Below are 13,184 nucleotides of genomic sequence, written 5' to 3'. Positions count from 1 at the left end.
AAGAACAAATCCAGCCCAAGGCCAGCACCTTAGAGAGATCCAGCATTTCACATTAAGCCTGGATTGCAGATCTTGTAAATAAATCTAGGAGGTCGAGCCCTGGCAGAACCTGGTGACAGTGGCATGACAATGTCACAGCTGTCACAGTGGGATTGGGCAGCCAGCCTAAGGAGATAGGATGGAGGAGCATGAGGTCTGAGCAGAGGGCACCCCCAGGAGTTGTTTTCTAGGAGATGGCAGAAGCCTGAGAAAGGCAGGTGACAGCATGAAGGCAGAAGGGGGAACTGCTCTTGGAGCAGGTGGTGGGCAAGGGGCCTACGAGGAAGGAGTGTGACTTAGGCAGGAGGTGAGGTGGAAGATTTTCCTCTTCATTTTCTTCCTTTCCTCCCTCCTCTCTCTCTCTCTCTTTCTTTCTCCCTCTCTCCCTCTCCCTCTCCCCCTCTTCCTTCCTCTCTCTTTCTCTCTCTCCCTTCTGTCCCTCTCCCCGTCTCTTTCCTTGTCTCCCCCTCTCTCCTCCTCTCTTTTCTTGTCTCCCCTTTCTCCCTCTCTCCCCTCTCTCCCTCTCTCCCCTCTCTCCCTCTCTCCCCTCTCTCCCTCTCTCCCCTCTCTCTCCCTCTCTCCCCTCTCTCTCCCTCTCTCCCCTCTCTCCCCTCTCTCCCATCTCCCCTCTCCCCTCTCTCCCCTCTCTCTCTCCCTCTCTCCCCTCTCTCCCTCTCTCCCCTCTCTCCCCTCCCTCCCCTCCCTCTCTCCCCTCTCTCCCCTCTCTCCCTCTCTCCCCTCTCTCCCCTCCCTCCCCTCCCTCTCTCCCCTCTCTCCCCTCTCTCCCTCTCTCCCTCTCTCCCTTCTCTCTCCCTCTCTCCCTCTCTCCCTCTCTCCCTCTCTCCCTCTCTCCCTCTCTCCCTCTCTCCCCTCTCTCTCCCTCTCTCCCTCTCTCTCCCTCTCCCCTCTCTCTCCCTCTCCTCTCTCTCTCCCTCTCTCCCCTCTCTCTCCCTCTCTCCCTTCTCTCTCCCTCTCTCCCCCTCTCCCTCTCTCCCCTCTCTCTCCCTCTCTCCCCTCTCTCTCCCTTCTCTCTCCCTCTCTCCCCTCTCTCCCTCTCTCCCCTCTCTCTCCCTCTCTCCCCTCTCTCCCTCTCTCCCCTCTCTCTCTCCCTCTCTCCCCTCTCTCCCCTCTCTCCCTTCTCTCTCCCTCTCTCCCCTCTCTCCCTCTCTCCCTTCTCTCTCCCCTCTCTCCCCTCTCTCCCTTCTCTCTCCCTTCTCTCTCCCTCTCTCCCCTCTCTCCCTTCTCTCTCCCTCTCTCCCCTCTCTCCCTTCTCTCTCCCTCTCTCCCCTCTCTCCCTCTCTCCCTTCTCTCTCCCTCTCTCCCCTCTCTCCCCTCTCTCCCTCTCTCCCCTCTCTCCCTCTCTCCCTTCTCTCTCCCTCTCTCCCCTCTCTCCCTCTCTCCCTCTCTCCTCTCTCTCCTCTCTCTCCCTCTTCCTCCTCCTCTCCTTCTCCCTCTGTCCCATCTGCCTCTATGGGGATACTTCATCACAGTTTTATACTTGAAGGGAAGAAACCTTGAAAGAGGAGCTGATCTAAGCTTCAAAGATGAGAGGACATTTTCTCTCCGTTGGTGCACTTCACATTCAGACATTGTAGTTGCTGGTTTAGCTCTTCTGGGCAACAGTGGTGAAAAGATTGATGAATTGGACAGTCGAGGAGTAAAGGTAGTGTTTGAAGTCTTAATGGATGCAGTGGTACATTAGCTTCCAGATGCACAGTAAGAATTGTGATAGAATTGCTGAGAAAGTCAGTAAGAAACGCTTTGCATGGCATTTTAGGTATCAGTTTATAGGACACCATTTAATTCTCACAACAACCTTATGACATGGGCATGATCCTCATTTCCCTGATGAAAAGATCCATGCTAAGAGAAGTTTCAGGACTTGCCTGAGGTTCCATCATTGGTCAAGGCCAGAGGGGTGGCTGGACTTGCTCCATCTGAGTCCCCTGCACCAGGCAGAGTGCTGCTCCCATTGTGGCCGCTCCATGCTCTTCTGCTCCTCCTGGGGTAGAAGGCTGCTGGGTCATCAAACAGGCCCTGAATGACCCTGGAGCACTGTTGGAATCATACAGCATGTGGATTACAGGGGCATGCTGGCAGCTCCTGACCAGGAGCCGTGGCATGGAATTTGACAGTGATGGAGATGTCCATCCGTCGACCAGCCAAAGGGCAGGTCTCACTGAGCTTCCCCAGGGGCCCAGCAGGCGCCTCTTTCCCCAGCCCCACTATTTATGCAGCCTCCAAAGCATTGTGCAAGAGGAAAGGCAAGACTGCATGACTCATTTGTGGCCTCATCCTGAAATTGTCTTGTCTTGACCAGGTGGGCGTGAGAAATAGATTTTACCTGCTGGACTTCCCTGATGGTTGACACTTGTGTATGCCAGTGCTTGCAGGCAAACACTGCGGAGGAATTCATTTAGCTAAAGAAGCAAATACAGTGACGCATCACTGAATGGCAGGGATACGTTCTGAGAAATGTGTCCTTAAGCAAATTCTTAGTTGTAGAACATCATAGAATGTACTTACACAGATGTAGAAGGTATAGCCTACTTGCACTTGCAGGCTGTATGGTAGAACCTATTGCTGTGACCACTGTTGTATTTGCAGTCTGTAGTTGAGTGAAACGTCATTATGTGACACCTGACTGTATATCAGGGAACTAATTATAATTAGAGCTACTTTTAATGTCATTCACTTAAAAAAAATGATAGATTAGTGTATTGCTTTTTTTTGTCTTCTTCTTGAACAAAAACTAAATTCTGAGGTGGATGAAAAAAGAAAAGAAGTAACAAAAGCAAATTCACTTAGTAGAGACAGCTCCTCCTCTGGGACACCTTGTCCCGGTCCCTTGGTTGGTCACTGCAAAGGCAGGTCTCAGCATTCCTGCCCTAGTGGTTTTCCCTAGAACATATCACAGGTGATGGGGCCTGCTCATCTCAGGCTTTCGGGGTGTCAGATGCTCACCAGGTGGGAGCAGCAGCGAAGGCAGACATCTGGGGCTCACCTTTCCTAACCCCTCCTCATTGTCCCCGCAGCCTTTCCGCTGTGCCCATTGCCATTACTCCTGCAACATATCTGGCTCTCTGAAGCGGCACTACAACAGGAAGCACCCTAATGAGGAGTATGCCAACGTGGGCACTGGGGAGCTGGCGGCGGAGGTGCTCATCCAGCAAGGTAGGCGAGGGGCCAGCGAGCTGGGGCCCTGCCCGCTTCCTTCTAGGCCAAGTCCCCCATTGGGAAGAGCTGCTGACGTCCTGCAGTTCAGTTCTGATACACAAACGTGCCAGTGATGTTCATTCTTCATTGTCATAATTGTTGTCATCATTGTCCTTATCATTGTTTGTCAGCATTACTTCTTGCCTGGTTAATATTACAACAACCTTAGTGGAAGTCTAAAATGACAGGAGTAAAAATTCACACACAAATTCTACTACCCTCAACAGTGCCGATTTGTCAGCATTGCCTTCCATTCTTTGTCCGTGCGTAAAGCTCGCAGAGATGAAAGTTCGATTGTCTTTCTTTACTTCACATTAACAGGAACATGTTGTTTTTCTTTGATATATTGTCTTCCTAATTATGATTTCTAAGGGCTTTTTGTAATTCAATGTTAAGTGGAAACACTTGAACAATTCTGTTATTGAACATTGTGGGATTTTTAGATTTTTCTTTTTTGCAGTTATAACTAATGCTATTGTAGGCATATTTATAAGTGAACTTTTTTGGATTATCTAAAAATATTTATTGAGTAAACTTGTTACTTATTCATCCTGAAAAGAAAAAAAAGACATTCTAGATCATTAAAACTAATGAGAATTGATGAAAACCTCTTTTCATTTTAAATTATTAAAACTTTGTGGGGGTTTTTTGTTGTTTTATTTCAATAAATAATCACATTCCCACTTGAGAGGGCTTAGCTTATGTGCTGTTACCATGCAGAGAATTCTGTTGTATTTATATCTACGCTTCAACTTCAGCTAAAAAATGATTGCAGCACACAGTTAGCTGCTCCTCTTTCCTAAGTCCTGTGACTATTTGAAGCTGAAGACAGATTTAGAAATCTGCCCCCAGTAAACAGAGATGTGGAATTGTAGACTGCTGCAGCTGGGGATGCTTGGAGTTTTGTTTCAGCGTGAAGCTCCGCTCGCTGTAATAGCCATGAAATGCATCTTAATGTAAAACAAATGAATTGACTATATCCTTCAGCACTTTCAGTGACGGGATTGATGCACGGAAATAGATGAGCAGCACAGAAAACTCAGGATAATTTTAAAGCCATCCATCTGGGGTAATGGCGAGCATGTGCCTTCGTTTTCTTAATGGCAGTTTTATGGAGCTGGGGAGCAGGATATGCAGTGGGAAGGTCCCTGGCTCCAATCTGCATTCTTCTTTCTTAGCTGTGCCATCTTGGGCATGTTACCCAAGCTCTCCCTCTTAGGCTCTTCACCTGTAGAATGGAGTTCACAGCAGCCATCTTCCACGATGGTGGAGAGGATTAAATGAAAAAACACGTGCATGCAGTACCTGTTCAGTCCTTGCTTTTGTGTATTTTTTTTTTTCGGAACATATCTAGGAATTGTGGAGCCATCGCATTATTTTTTATGACCCATGCCAATGCCCCATGTCCAGGAATCACAGAAGGGAGAATAGATTGGCTTACAGCCCCAGTAAATAACTGGAGTTGCAGGTTAGGGATTCTTTTTCACATCCTTCACACAAGAGTTGGGTTGGATTGCCAGGAAATAGAAGTTTACTGTGGCTGTTGGGACAGGTGTGAGGATCTGAGTGATGATACCATCATTGCCCTGTGCTTCCAAACTTTCATCATTGCCTTGGAAAAAACGTGCTGAGGTTGAACTGTTTCATGCCCTAAGTTTCCGGTTAATTTCCTAAGACTCTCTGTAATCAGTCGGCATTCCCTGACAGGAGCGGGGTTTTATATGTTATCTTTGCAGGGTTGCTTTTGGTTCCTCTTTCAGAGATACACACACAGACACACAGACACACACAGATATATATTCACAGTTGTTCCTAGGCATCCATGGGAGATTGGTTCCAGGACCCTCCGCAGATAACCACAATCCACAGATGGCTCAAGTCCACTATATAAAATGGCGTGGTGTTTGGATATAGCCTACACACATCCTCCTATGTACTTTAAATCATCTCCAGATTACTTATAATAACTAATATAATGTAAATGCCATGTGAATAGTTATTATATTTTGGTTTTTAATTTGTATTATTTTTTATTTTTGTATTGTTATTTTTTATTTATTTTTCCTGAATATTTTCAATCTGCAGTTGGTTGAACTCATGGATATGGAGGGCCATCTGTACATATATATATAGATGTAGCATTTGCATATGCATATGTACGTGTATGCGTATGTACGTATATATGTTTATCCCCCTATTCCCTTCAAGGGACATGTTGAAGAAGGAGACAACCCAGCATCTCTTGACTCTTAAGAGGCCATGCGCCGTTGTGCTCTGGCAGGAGAACAGTCTCTGAAATCAGATGGCTGGTGGAGTATGAACACAGTTTAGAAATCTCAGAAGCACAAAGTTCACGTTGTTCTTATGTCTGCAAGAGGGGAGCAGAATGAAAGGAGAACGTGAAACCAGATTAAATTACTGTTTGGAAATGTTGAATTGTTTGGAACCACTGGAATTTTTCATTTTCTTTTGATTAATTTCAAGTAACTCTCTCCATCCCCATTTGGTTTTATTTTCCTCTTCTACTCCCCCAAAAATATCTTCATGAGACTTTATAATTTCATGTTTTGATATAGAGGAAGATGTCTTAAAATAACATCATAAATAACATGTATTTTTCTCAAAAGGATTTTACAGTCTCCTTTAAACCACGTGCAGGGATTCCTTGTGTATCTGCTGTGTTAAACAGTGTCACACTGTGACATGTGCAAAGCTATTGATTCCTAGGAAAGACCCTCCTGCCTCCTATGCCACAGGGATCCTGGGATTCCAGAGAGGGGTTCAATGCACAGTGCTGCAGAGGAGGTCAGGAAAATGGCCTAAAAGGAGCTGAGAGTTCCCACATCAGATACTTCTGTTCTGTGTGGGTTTCTAAGGGAAGGTACTATGGCATTCTCCATGGAGTTTGGGTGGTTTACAGTGTGTTCCCAAAGCTTGCTGGGAAGAGTGGCTGCTTAGGCTCTTCCCAAGTAGGAGGGAGGGGAAACCTGACTTGTAGAATTTGCCAATTTCTGTAGTGTAAATACTTCTACCATGGCTAAGTTTCAGCTGCTCACATGATGTCCCTCAACGTGGAGCTGGGGGACGTGTGCACATTTGGCTTATGATCTTGCGTATCTTGGTTCCCACGTACCTTTCACCCTGAGGGCACTGGGTGACATTGCCAGGTGTCTGCCACCAGGGCCTGTCTGGATGTACTGATCCCTCAGAACTCCGATACTTTGTAGTAATTAAGGTAGTACTGAGTACTATGTAAATATTATACTCCTGGCTTATATTTTATGTGCATCTGATGCTTTGAAGACAGATTCCTCTTAGCCATCACTTCTTCATTAATATGGATTTGAAGCATTCTCCCACACAAATGCACATTTCATGCTGTTTAAGGAAGAAGTACTTGTATTGCTTCAGTGGGCCTGCCCCTTTCCTCCCCTTAAAATACACCTGCTTAAGCTAGCTCAAGAACTGGCTCAGTAAATCACAGGCTGTGAGAGGCATCAGATACTTTGGTGCTAAGCTTTATGAAACTTTTGCTCACTCCTAGAGCGTGTAGTAGGGTGAGGATGGGGTTTAGTGGGCTTTCCAGTGGCTTCCAAGCCCTCCCTCAAGTCTCTCTAGGTTATTGGAATGACCACACGCTTGGGAGTCAGATGGACCTGGGCTGGGATTTTTGATCACTGTGGACCTTGGACCAGGTACTTAACCTCTCTGAGTCTTGGTTTATATACTTCCAAAGAGGAAGGCTCATAACCTACCTCCACAGCAGTTGCAAAGATTAGATATCATTCTCTAAGATTCCCAGAGAGTGCCGACAGTAAGTTCTTGATGAATGGCTCAAATCCACTATTACATTTATCTGCATATTTCTACTTTGAGCATGTATCTCTCAAGAGCCTACAGTGTGCCTGGCACCATGCTAGGCACTGGGACTTGGTGTCAAACAAGGCAATCGTTGGTGGTATTATTGTTATTCCTGCCCAGGCTGGGGACCAGGGCTAGGCAGCTCCCGCCAAAGCTCTGTATTCTAATTACAGCAGAAGGAATACATCCCCTTCAGCTGTGCCCTGGAGCGGAGTTAGCTGCTTCTCCCAGGGGGCTGTGTCCTCCAGTTTTAGAGTCATTGAAGTGTAAGAGTGGGTAACTGGAGCAAGAGAAAGCAATAAGAGGAGAAGTGTCAAGGAGACGTCTTAGTATTTGGCATCTGCTAGAATCTTTATGTTACTTTGAAGTGCTGTATTAGAAAAATGTAAATATGTATGCATGTGTACCTTGGATGTATATTTGTATATTAGTTTTTTACACCATATTCAGGGAAAATAGCATAGCAGGAAATCCAGAAACTGAGGTAACCCACAGGTGATGTATTTGATTTTTAGACATCTTAATTTTAAAATTGTTTTTATTAGGGCACAGATTCAATAAGTTCTTGGCACATGCTTCTAGTGATGTGATATAATGCTGTGTTATTGATTGTTATTTTATGTGTTAATTTATCTCTCACAATGGCCCTGTGAGCTTGGCATGATCATTCCAATTGTGAAATAAGGAAATGAAGGGAGTGCTAATGACTGACCTCAGGTCACACCAAGCGAGCAAGTGGCCAAGCCAAACTCAGTCTCCTGATACAACGTCTGTGCCTTTGCCACTCACATGTTTGATGTCCCCTAAAGTTGTAGATGTTTGCATTTATTAGAGAGGAGGAGGAGAAAGAGGAGGAGAAGGAAGAGGCATGGTCATCTCTTAAGCAATTGGGCCACATTTGCTGGTAGTTTGTGGAAAAGTCACACACATGGATATTTTCTCTTATTTCTTCATCCCCGAGGCTAATTGCTAATCTGACCCAAGACTGACTCTGAGACCTGTGTCTTTCCAAGTCCTTCTCTATGGTTATCCAGAGTGTCTCAGATCCCAAGATTTGGGGGCGTATGTGAGGGGAGGGGGCGGATGGGAAGACCTCGCTTATGCTCCTCTGCCAAGTGTTTCTCATTGGGTTGGGGATATCAGCTTGGCTGATAATAAAATGCACTTTGTTTCCTCTGCTGCATTTTCCCTTTTGCTCTTTTTCTGGAGGATCCTGTGGGAAGAGGGGCTGGGATTTAAATAGGATTCAGATAGTCCCAGGTAGGATCTAATATTGCATGCCATGTCACCAGGAACCCTCCACCTCAGTGCTTGCATGTGACTTCCAGTTAATTTCTACCCTTAGGCACTTCCTAGCTCTGAACGGGGGCCCTGGCTGGGCCTAGGACAGACACTGAGTTAAGAGACAGTAGGAAGTGAAAATGTCAGCAAAATTCTATTCCATATTTCACTTGTTAATCTGTGTAATACAATTATTCCATATCCACTTTCCTTGGATAATTTACCTGCTTTTGTTCCTTGTCCTTATCCGTATTCGTATCCGTCAGTGCCTGTGTTAGTGGCCTGTAGCTACTGTAACAAGTCACCACACACTTCGTGGTGGATTGAAACAACACAGATTTATTATCTTAGTTCTGAAGGTCAGAAGTCCAAAATGAGTGTCACCAAGTTAACATCAAAGTGCTAACAAATATTCCTTCTGGAGACTCTAGGGGAAAATCCCTTTCCTGGCCTTTTCTAGCCTCTAGAGGCTACCTACATTCCTTGCCTTGTGACCCCCTTCTCCATCTTCAAAGTTAGAAATGGCCAGTGAAGCTTCTCTCAGATTGCATCTCTGTGCCCTCTCCTGCCTTCTTCTTATAATGACCCCTGTGATAGCATTAGGCCCACTGGGAGAAACCAGAATGACCTCCCCCTCTCAAGATCCTGAACTGAATCACATCGTTTTTGCCATGTAAGGTAACATGTTCACATGTTCTGGGGATTAGGATGTGGCTGTCTTTAGGCTCATTATTCTGCCTACTGCACTCAGTGCCTTTTTTAAGAACAGGAACTTTAGTGCAGTGGCTCATCTCAAAAAAAAAAGAATATGAACTTTAGCATCTTCACCTTAGTGGAAGAGAAAACCAAGACCCGAGAGTTTCAGGGAGCTTTGGCTCACCTGAGCAAGTGCCAGATTCAGGTCTTGTGACTGCCCAACCCAGTGTTGTATGCCATTCTGGGAGTTATATTATTGAAAATGAAATTGAATTTTCAATAATGTCAAGCACCACAAAGGAGCAGCGATATTTTAATGCCTGAAACTGCTCCAGAATATATTGCATTCCAAAAAGAGCAAAGGGTACCATGATCAGTTTTTTTAAATTGCTCTTGAAATTCTGTATTTTTACCTGGTTAATCAGTCCATGGGAGGAAATTGCGATTTGAGGACTCCTGGTTTTTATGGTGTGCACTTAATATCAGTGCCATGAGTAAATTCACCAAGTCTTCCGTTGACCTTTACTGTGCATTGCCTAAGAATTTAATGAATCCAAATAGAAATTAATTTCTCTCAGCTTTGATGTCAATTAACTGGCATAGTTATACATTGTCTAGATTACATATTTTCATTTGTTGTTCTTTAATTAAAGTCACTGTGGCAAAGGCTGAAGTTTTAATTAATGTGGGGGCATTATCATATTAAGTTTAATTTAAACATAGTATAAGAATGTTTTCCTCTCTGAATTAGTTTCCACTAAAGAATATCCCAGAAGGAATCTTTAATTTCATTTTAAAGCCTAAGTTTAACCTTTAAAAGTTTGCCTTTGTTCATCATCACATATTAAGTCTTTATAGGAGAAGCAACATCAGCTTAACAACAACAACAAAAAAAAGTAGAGGTCTTCATAGCTTGGAGGTTTTTAAAAGATGATTGAAGGAAAACACACGATTTTATGTGATTTAAAAAAGCGATAACAAAGGAAGTTAAAAATGAAGTTTATCCTCTGGGCAAGAAAGAAGCTCATTTGTTTTTGCCTGAAAAAAGAGCACAGTATGTTTGAGTTTCAGAAAATAAACATCCATCTGAGCTGTCTTTTCCGCAGAATATTCTAGAATTTAAGAATTTGGTGTTTGTTGCCAGTCTTTCTGCTGACACCGGGTGCCTTCTGCCTTGGTGCCCTCCTCTGCCTCCACCAGGGTTGGGGCCAGGAAGCAGTGGGCGGAGGTGCTGGGGCTGCATGTGACTGGCAGGTTGGCCTCTGTACTAGTGACTCTTTGGAAAATTACCCCCAACCTCAGCCGATAGAACAGAAACCCCAATGATAGAACACTGCTCTGTCTTTATTCCACTGACGTGGAATTGATTTGGAGATTGAGCGCATCAAAACTGCATCTGGGAGATGATTAAATTTGGGCCACATCCCCGTGAGGTTTATCTGGTATAATTTGTCCAGAAAACCTTGATATCAGGACAGAATTCCTCCATTTCTTCCCGAGTACCCTAATGAGCAATACATAAACATAGCAGCCTGAGATACACTCAGTGGTCAGCTCAGCTCTTTCATTGCCTAAGTGTAAGCATCTTAGTGGTTTGTTCAGCTCACATGTATATTGGGGAGATGAGATACTTCGGGACATCACTGGACCTGCATATCAGAGATATAGAGGGGACTGTTTGTGAGGCTTTAGGACTCCACACAGAGGATGAGAAGGCTGTACAGGGATTTGAGTTGGAGAGGTGCTTGGTAGAAGAACCAGGAGTGAGTGGTGTCACAGAAGCCCCGAAAGACTAGATCTTGACTGGAGAATGTGGTCAGCATCGCCATATAATGTAGAGAAGTCACACTGGACAATAGCAAAGCCTGGGGTTGAGGATGTGTGTTAGACTTAGATTCAGTTCTTAACTTTGCCATTGTGACCTCAGAAAGGTTACTTCACCATCCCAAGCCTCTGTATAAAACAAGCTAAGCATGCCTGTGTCATTGGGCTATTGTGAAGAAACCATGACTTGATGTATGAGGTGCCTGATGCATGGTAACTGCCCAGTTAGTGGAAGACATATGTTGTTATTGTTATTAGTAGTGTTGGTGGTGGTACTAGTGGTAAGATAAAGAGTGAAGAGTATTCATTGGATTAACCAATGAGGATGTTAGCTGATCCTGACATGTGCAATACCAGGAGAGGACTGAGTGCAGGAAGCAGCATGCTATGGTGTGAGGCAGGGCTTCTCAATCTCAGTACTGCTCACAATCGGGGCCAGGCCAGTGTTTGTTTTGGGGGCTGTCCTGTGTGTTAGAGGGTATGTAGCAGCATCCCTGACCTCTACCCACTGGATGGCCTGGGCACCCCCCAGTTGTGACAACCAAAAGTTCCTCCATACATTGCCTGTCTGGGAGGAAAATTGTCCATAGTTTAGAACCACTGGCCTAAGTAATGAAGAGAGACAGGGAAGTGATGACTTCATATTATTTTTCTAGTTTAAATTTATAATCTTAATTTCAGTAATTATTTTGAATAGGGCAGTTACTCTCCCATGGAATAAAATTTGAAAGATGGAGGAGACGTGAATGCTGGCCTCCTCCACTTGCGCTCCAGCCTGTTGTCCACCCCAGAGCATCACTAACAGCACCTCTTTCTGGTGAGTTCTTGGAAGTGGAGACTCCACAGAATCCTGGCTGTGAAGGAAAGGGGAAGATAGGCCAGCACCGAGGCAGGCCCTTGGATAACACTGAACACACTTATTTGGTGAGGGGACACATGTGTACAGAGGAGAGGTGCAGAAGTCCAAGGAGAGCAAGGGGATGATTGGAGAAGGAGCTAAAGAAAGAAGAGGATTTGCCAAGACCCAGAGCCAGTGATGCAAGACAGAGTGATTGAGGAGAAGCTAGATGCCGGGTGCTGGGACTTGAACAGCAAATAAGTGGATGATGCCCCTGAAGTTCCTGCTCAGGGAAGGTGCCACTTTAGAAGGGAGGAAGGACAATGAAGATGTGTAGGAAAGATAATAATACAATGTCAGACTGACAGTAGGGCAATCCATTAGAGAGTTTTGATGGCTCTATGTGTTTGGTGGGGCTGCTTTCGCTAGGAGTCCCAGGAGGGCCTTTCTGAAGAGGTGGTGCTTAAAGAGGAGAAGGTCAAATGGAGATCTTGGGGAAGAGTTTGTGAACCAGGAGGCACAGCAGTTATCCCAGGAAGGGAATGAACTTGGTCAGTGTAAAAGACAGAGAAGGGAGAGAATGAAGGAGAGAGGGAGGGAGGCGGGACTTGCGAGCCACAGGGAGGAGTCAGGATTTTATTGTAGGTGAGACAGAAGACCACTGGAAGGGTTTATACCTCTGAGACTGTGATCTAGTCTGTGTTTTCAAAAGACCATGTTGTGTGCTGGGTGGGAAGTGGACCAACAATGGAGGACAGACAATAGCTGCTGAGAGAGCACTTAGGAGCTGGTTGCTGCCATCTGTGCAAAAGACAGCAGTGGCCTGGCCAGGAGGTGTGGGAGACACTGGGATGCAGTCCTGTCTACCTGTGGGGAGGCATCCCAGGCTGGAGTTCAGGACAGGAGTCTGGGCTGGAGCTACAAATAGGAAAGTCATTAGTTTGTGGGTAATATATGTCCTGGGCAGGAGGAAGAGCCTGAAGAATGTCTGGATACTGAGCCTAGGGGACACGGGACAGAGTAGGAGGGCCCAGCCACCCGGCCATGGGACAGGGAAAGCATAAAGGTGTGGAGGCTGGAGGAACAGTGTTCAGTGGAGTGGTACTTGCACCCATGCAGGGTTTCAAAACTTGAGGGGCTTTTAAAAAACTTCAGGATGATGGAGGAATCTTAAACTGCTTGTTGTAGAAAGGGGCATTGAGTCTAACAGGGCTGAGGATCAGTGCTCTAGAAGGAGGAGAAAGGGGTCTTGGAAGGCGGAGGGGAACTCTCACCCATAACTGGTGTCAGGCCAGGCATAGGCAGGAGCAGAGGGACAGAATTGTATAGTACAAGAAGGTCTGGAAAATTCTTACCTGATATTCTCATTATGAAGCAGGAGACAAGAACTGAGGCTGAGATTGAAAGAGGAAGTCGACAATAATGTAGG

At 45.5% G+C, this 13,184-nt stretch overlaps 1 protein-coding gene across 12 annotated transcripts in view; it reads left to right on the top strand.

Moving 5' to 3' along the window:
* ZFAT (zinc finger and AT-hook domain containing) overlaps positions 1-13,184 on the top strand; it is a 236,882-nt gene that overhangs the window by 179,943 nt on the left and 43,755 nt on the right. For 7 of the 12 annotated variants that reach the window (XR_010127299.1, XM_054498875.2, XM_054498874.2 and 4 more), the window contains one exon: positions 3,075-3,213. Coding sequence is in view for 11 of the 12 variants with exons in the window: in XM_054498875.2 (XP_054354850.2) it covers positions 3,075-3,213 (139 nt within the window). In the remaining variant the exon portion in view is untranslated. Of the gene's footprint in view, positions 1-3,074; positions 3,214-11,614; positions 11,735-13,184 lie in introns of all 12 variants that reach the window. The other 5 variants (XM_063669101.1, XM_054498873.2, XM_063669098.1 and 2 more) reach the window with 1 other exon arrangement.

The sequence above is a fragment of the Pongo pygmaeus genome, chromosome 7 (genome assembly GCF_028885625.2).
Source record: "Pongo pygmaeus isolate AG05252 chromosome 7, NHGRI_mPonPyg2-v2.0_pri, whole genome shotgun sequence".
NCBI lineage: Eukaryota > Metazoa > Chordata > Mammalia > Primates > Hominidae > Pongo > Pongo pygmaeus.
This window is presented reverse-complemented; position numbering and strand designations above follow the sequence as displayed.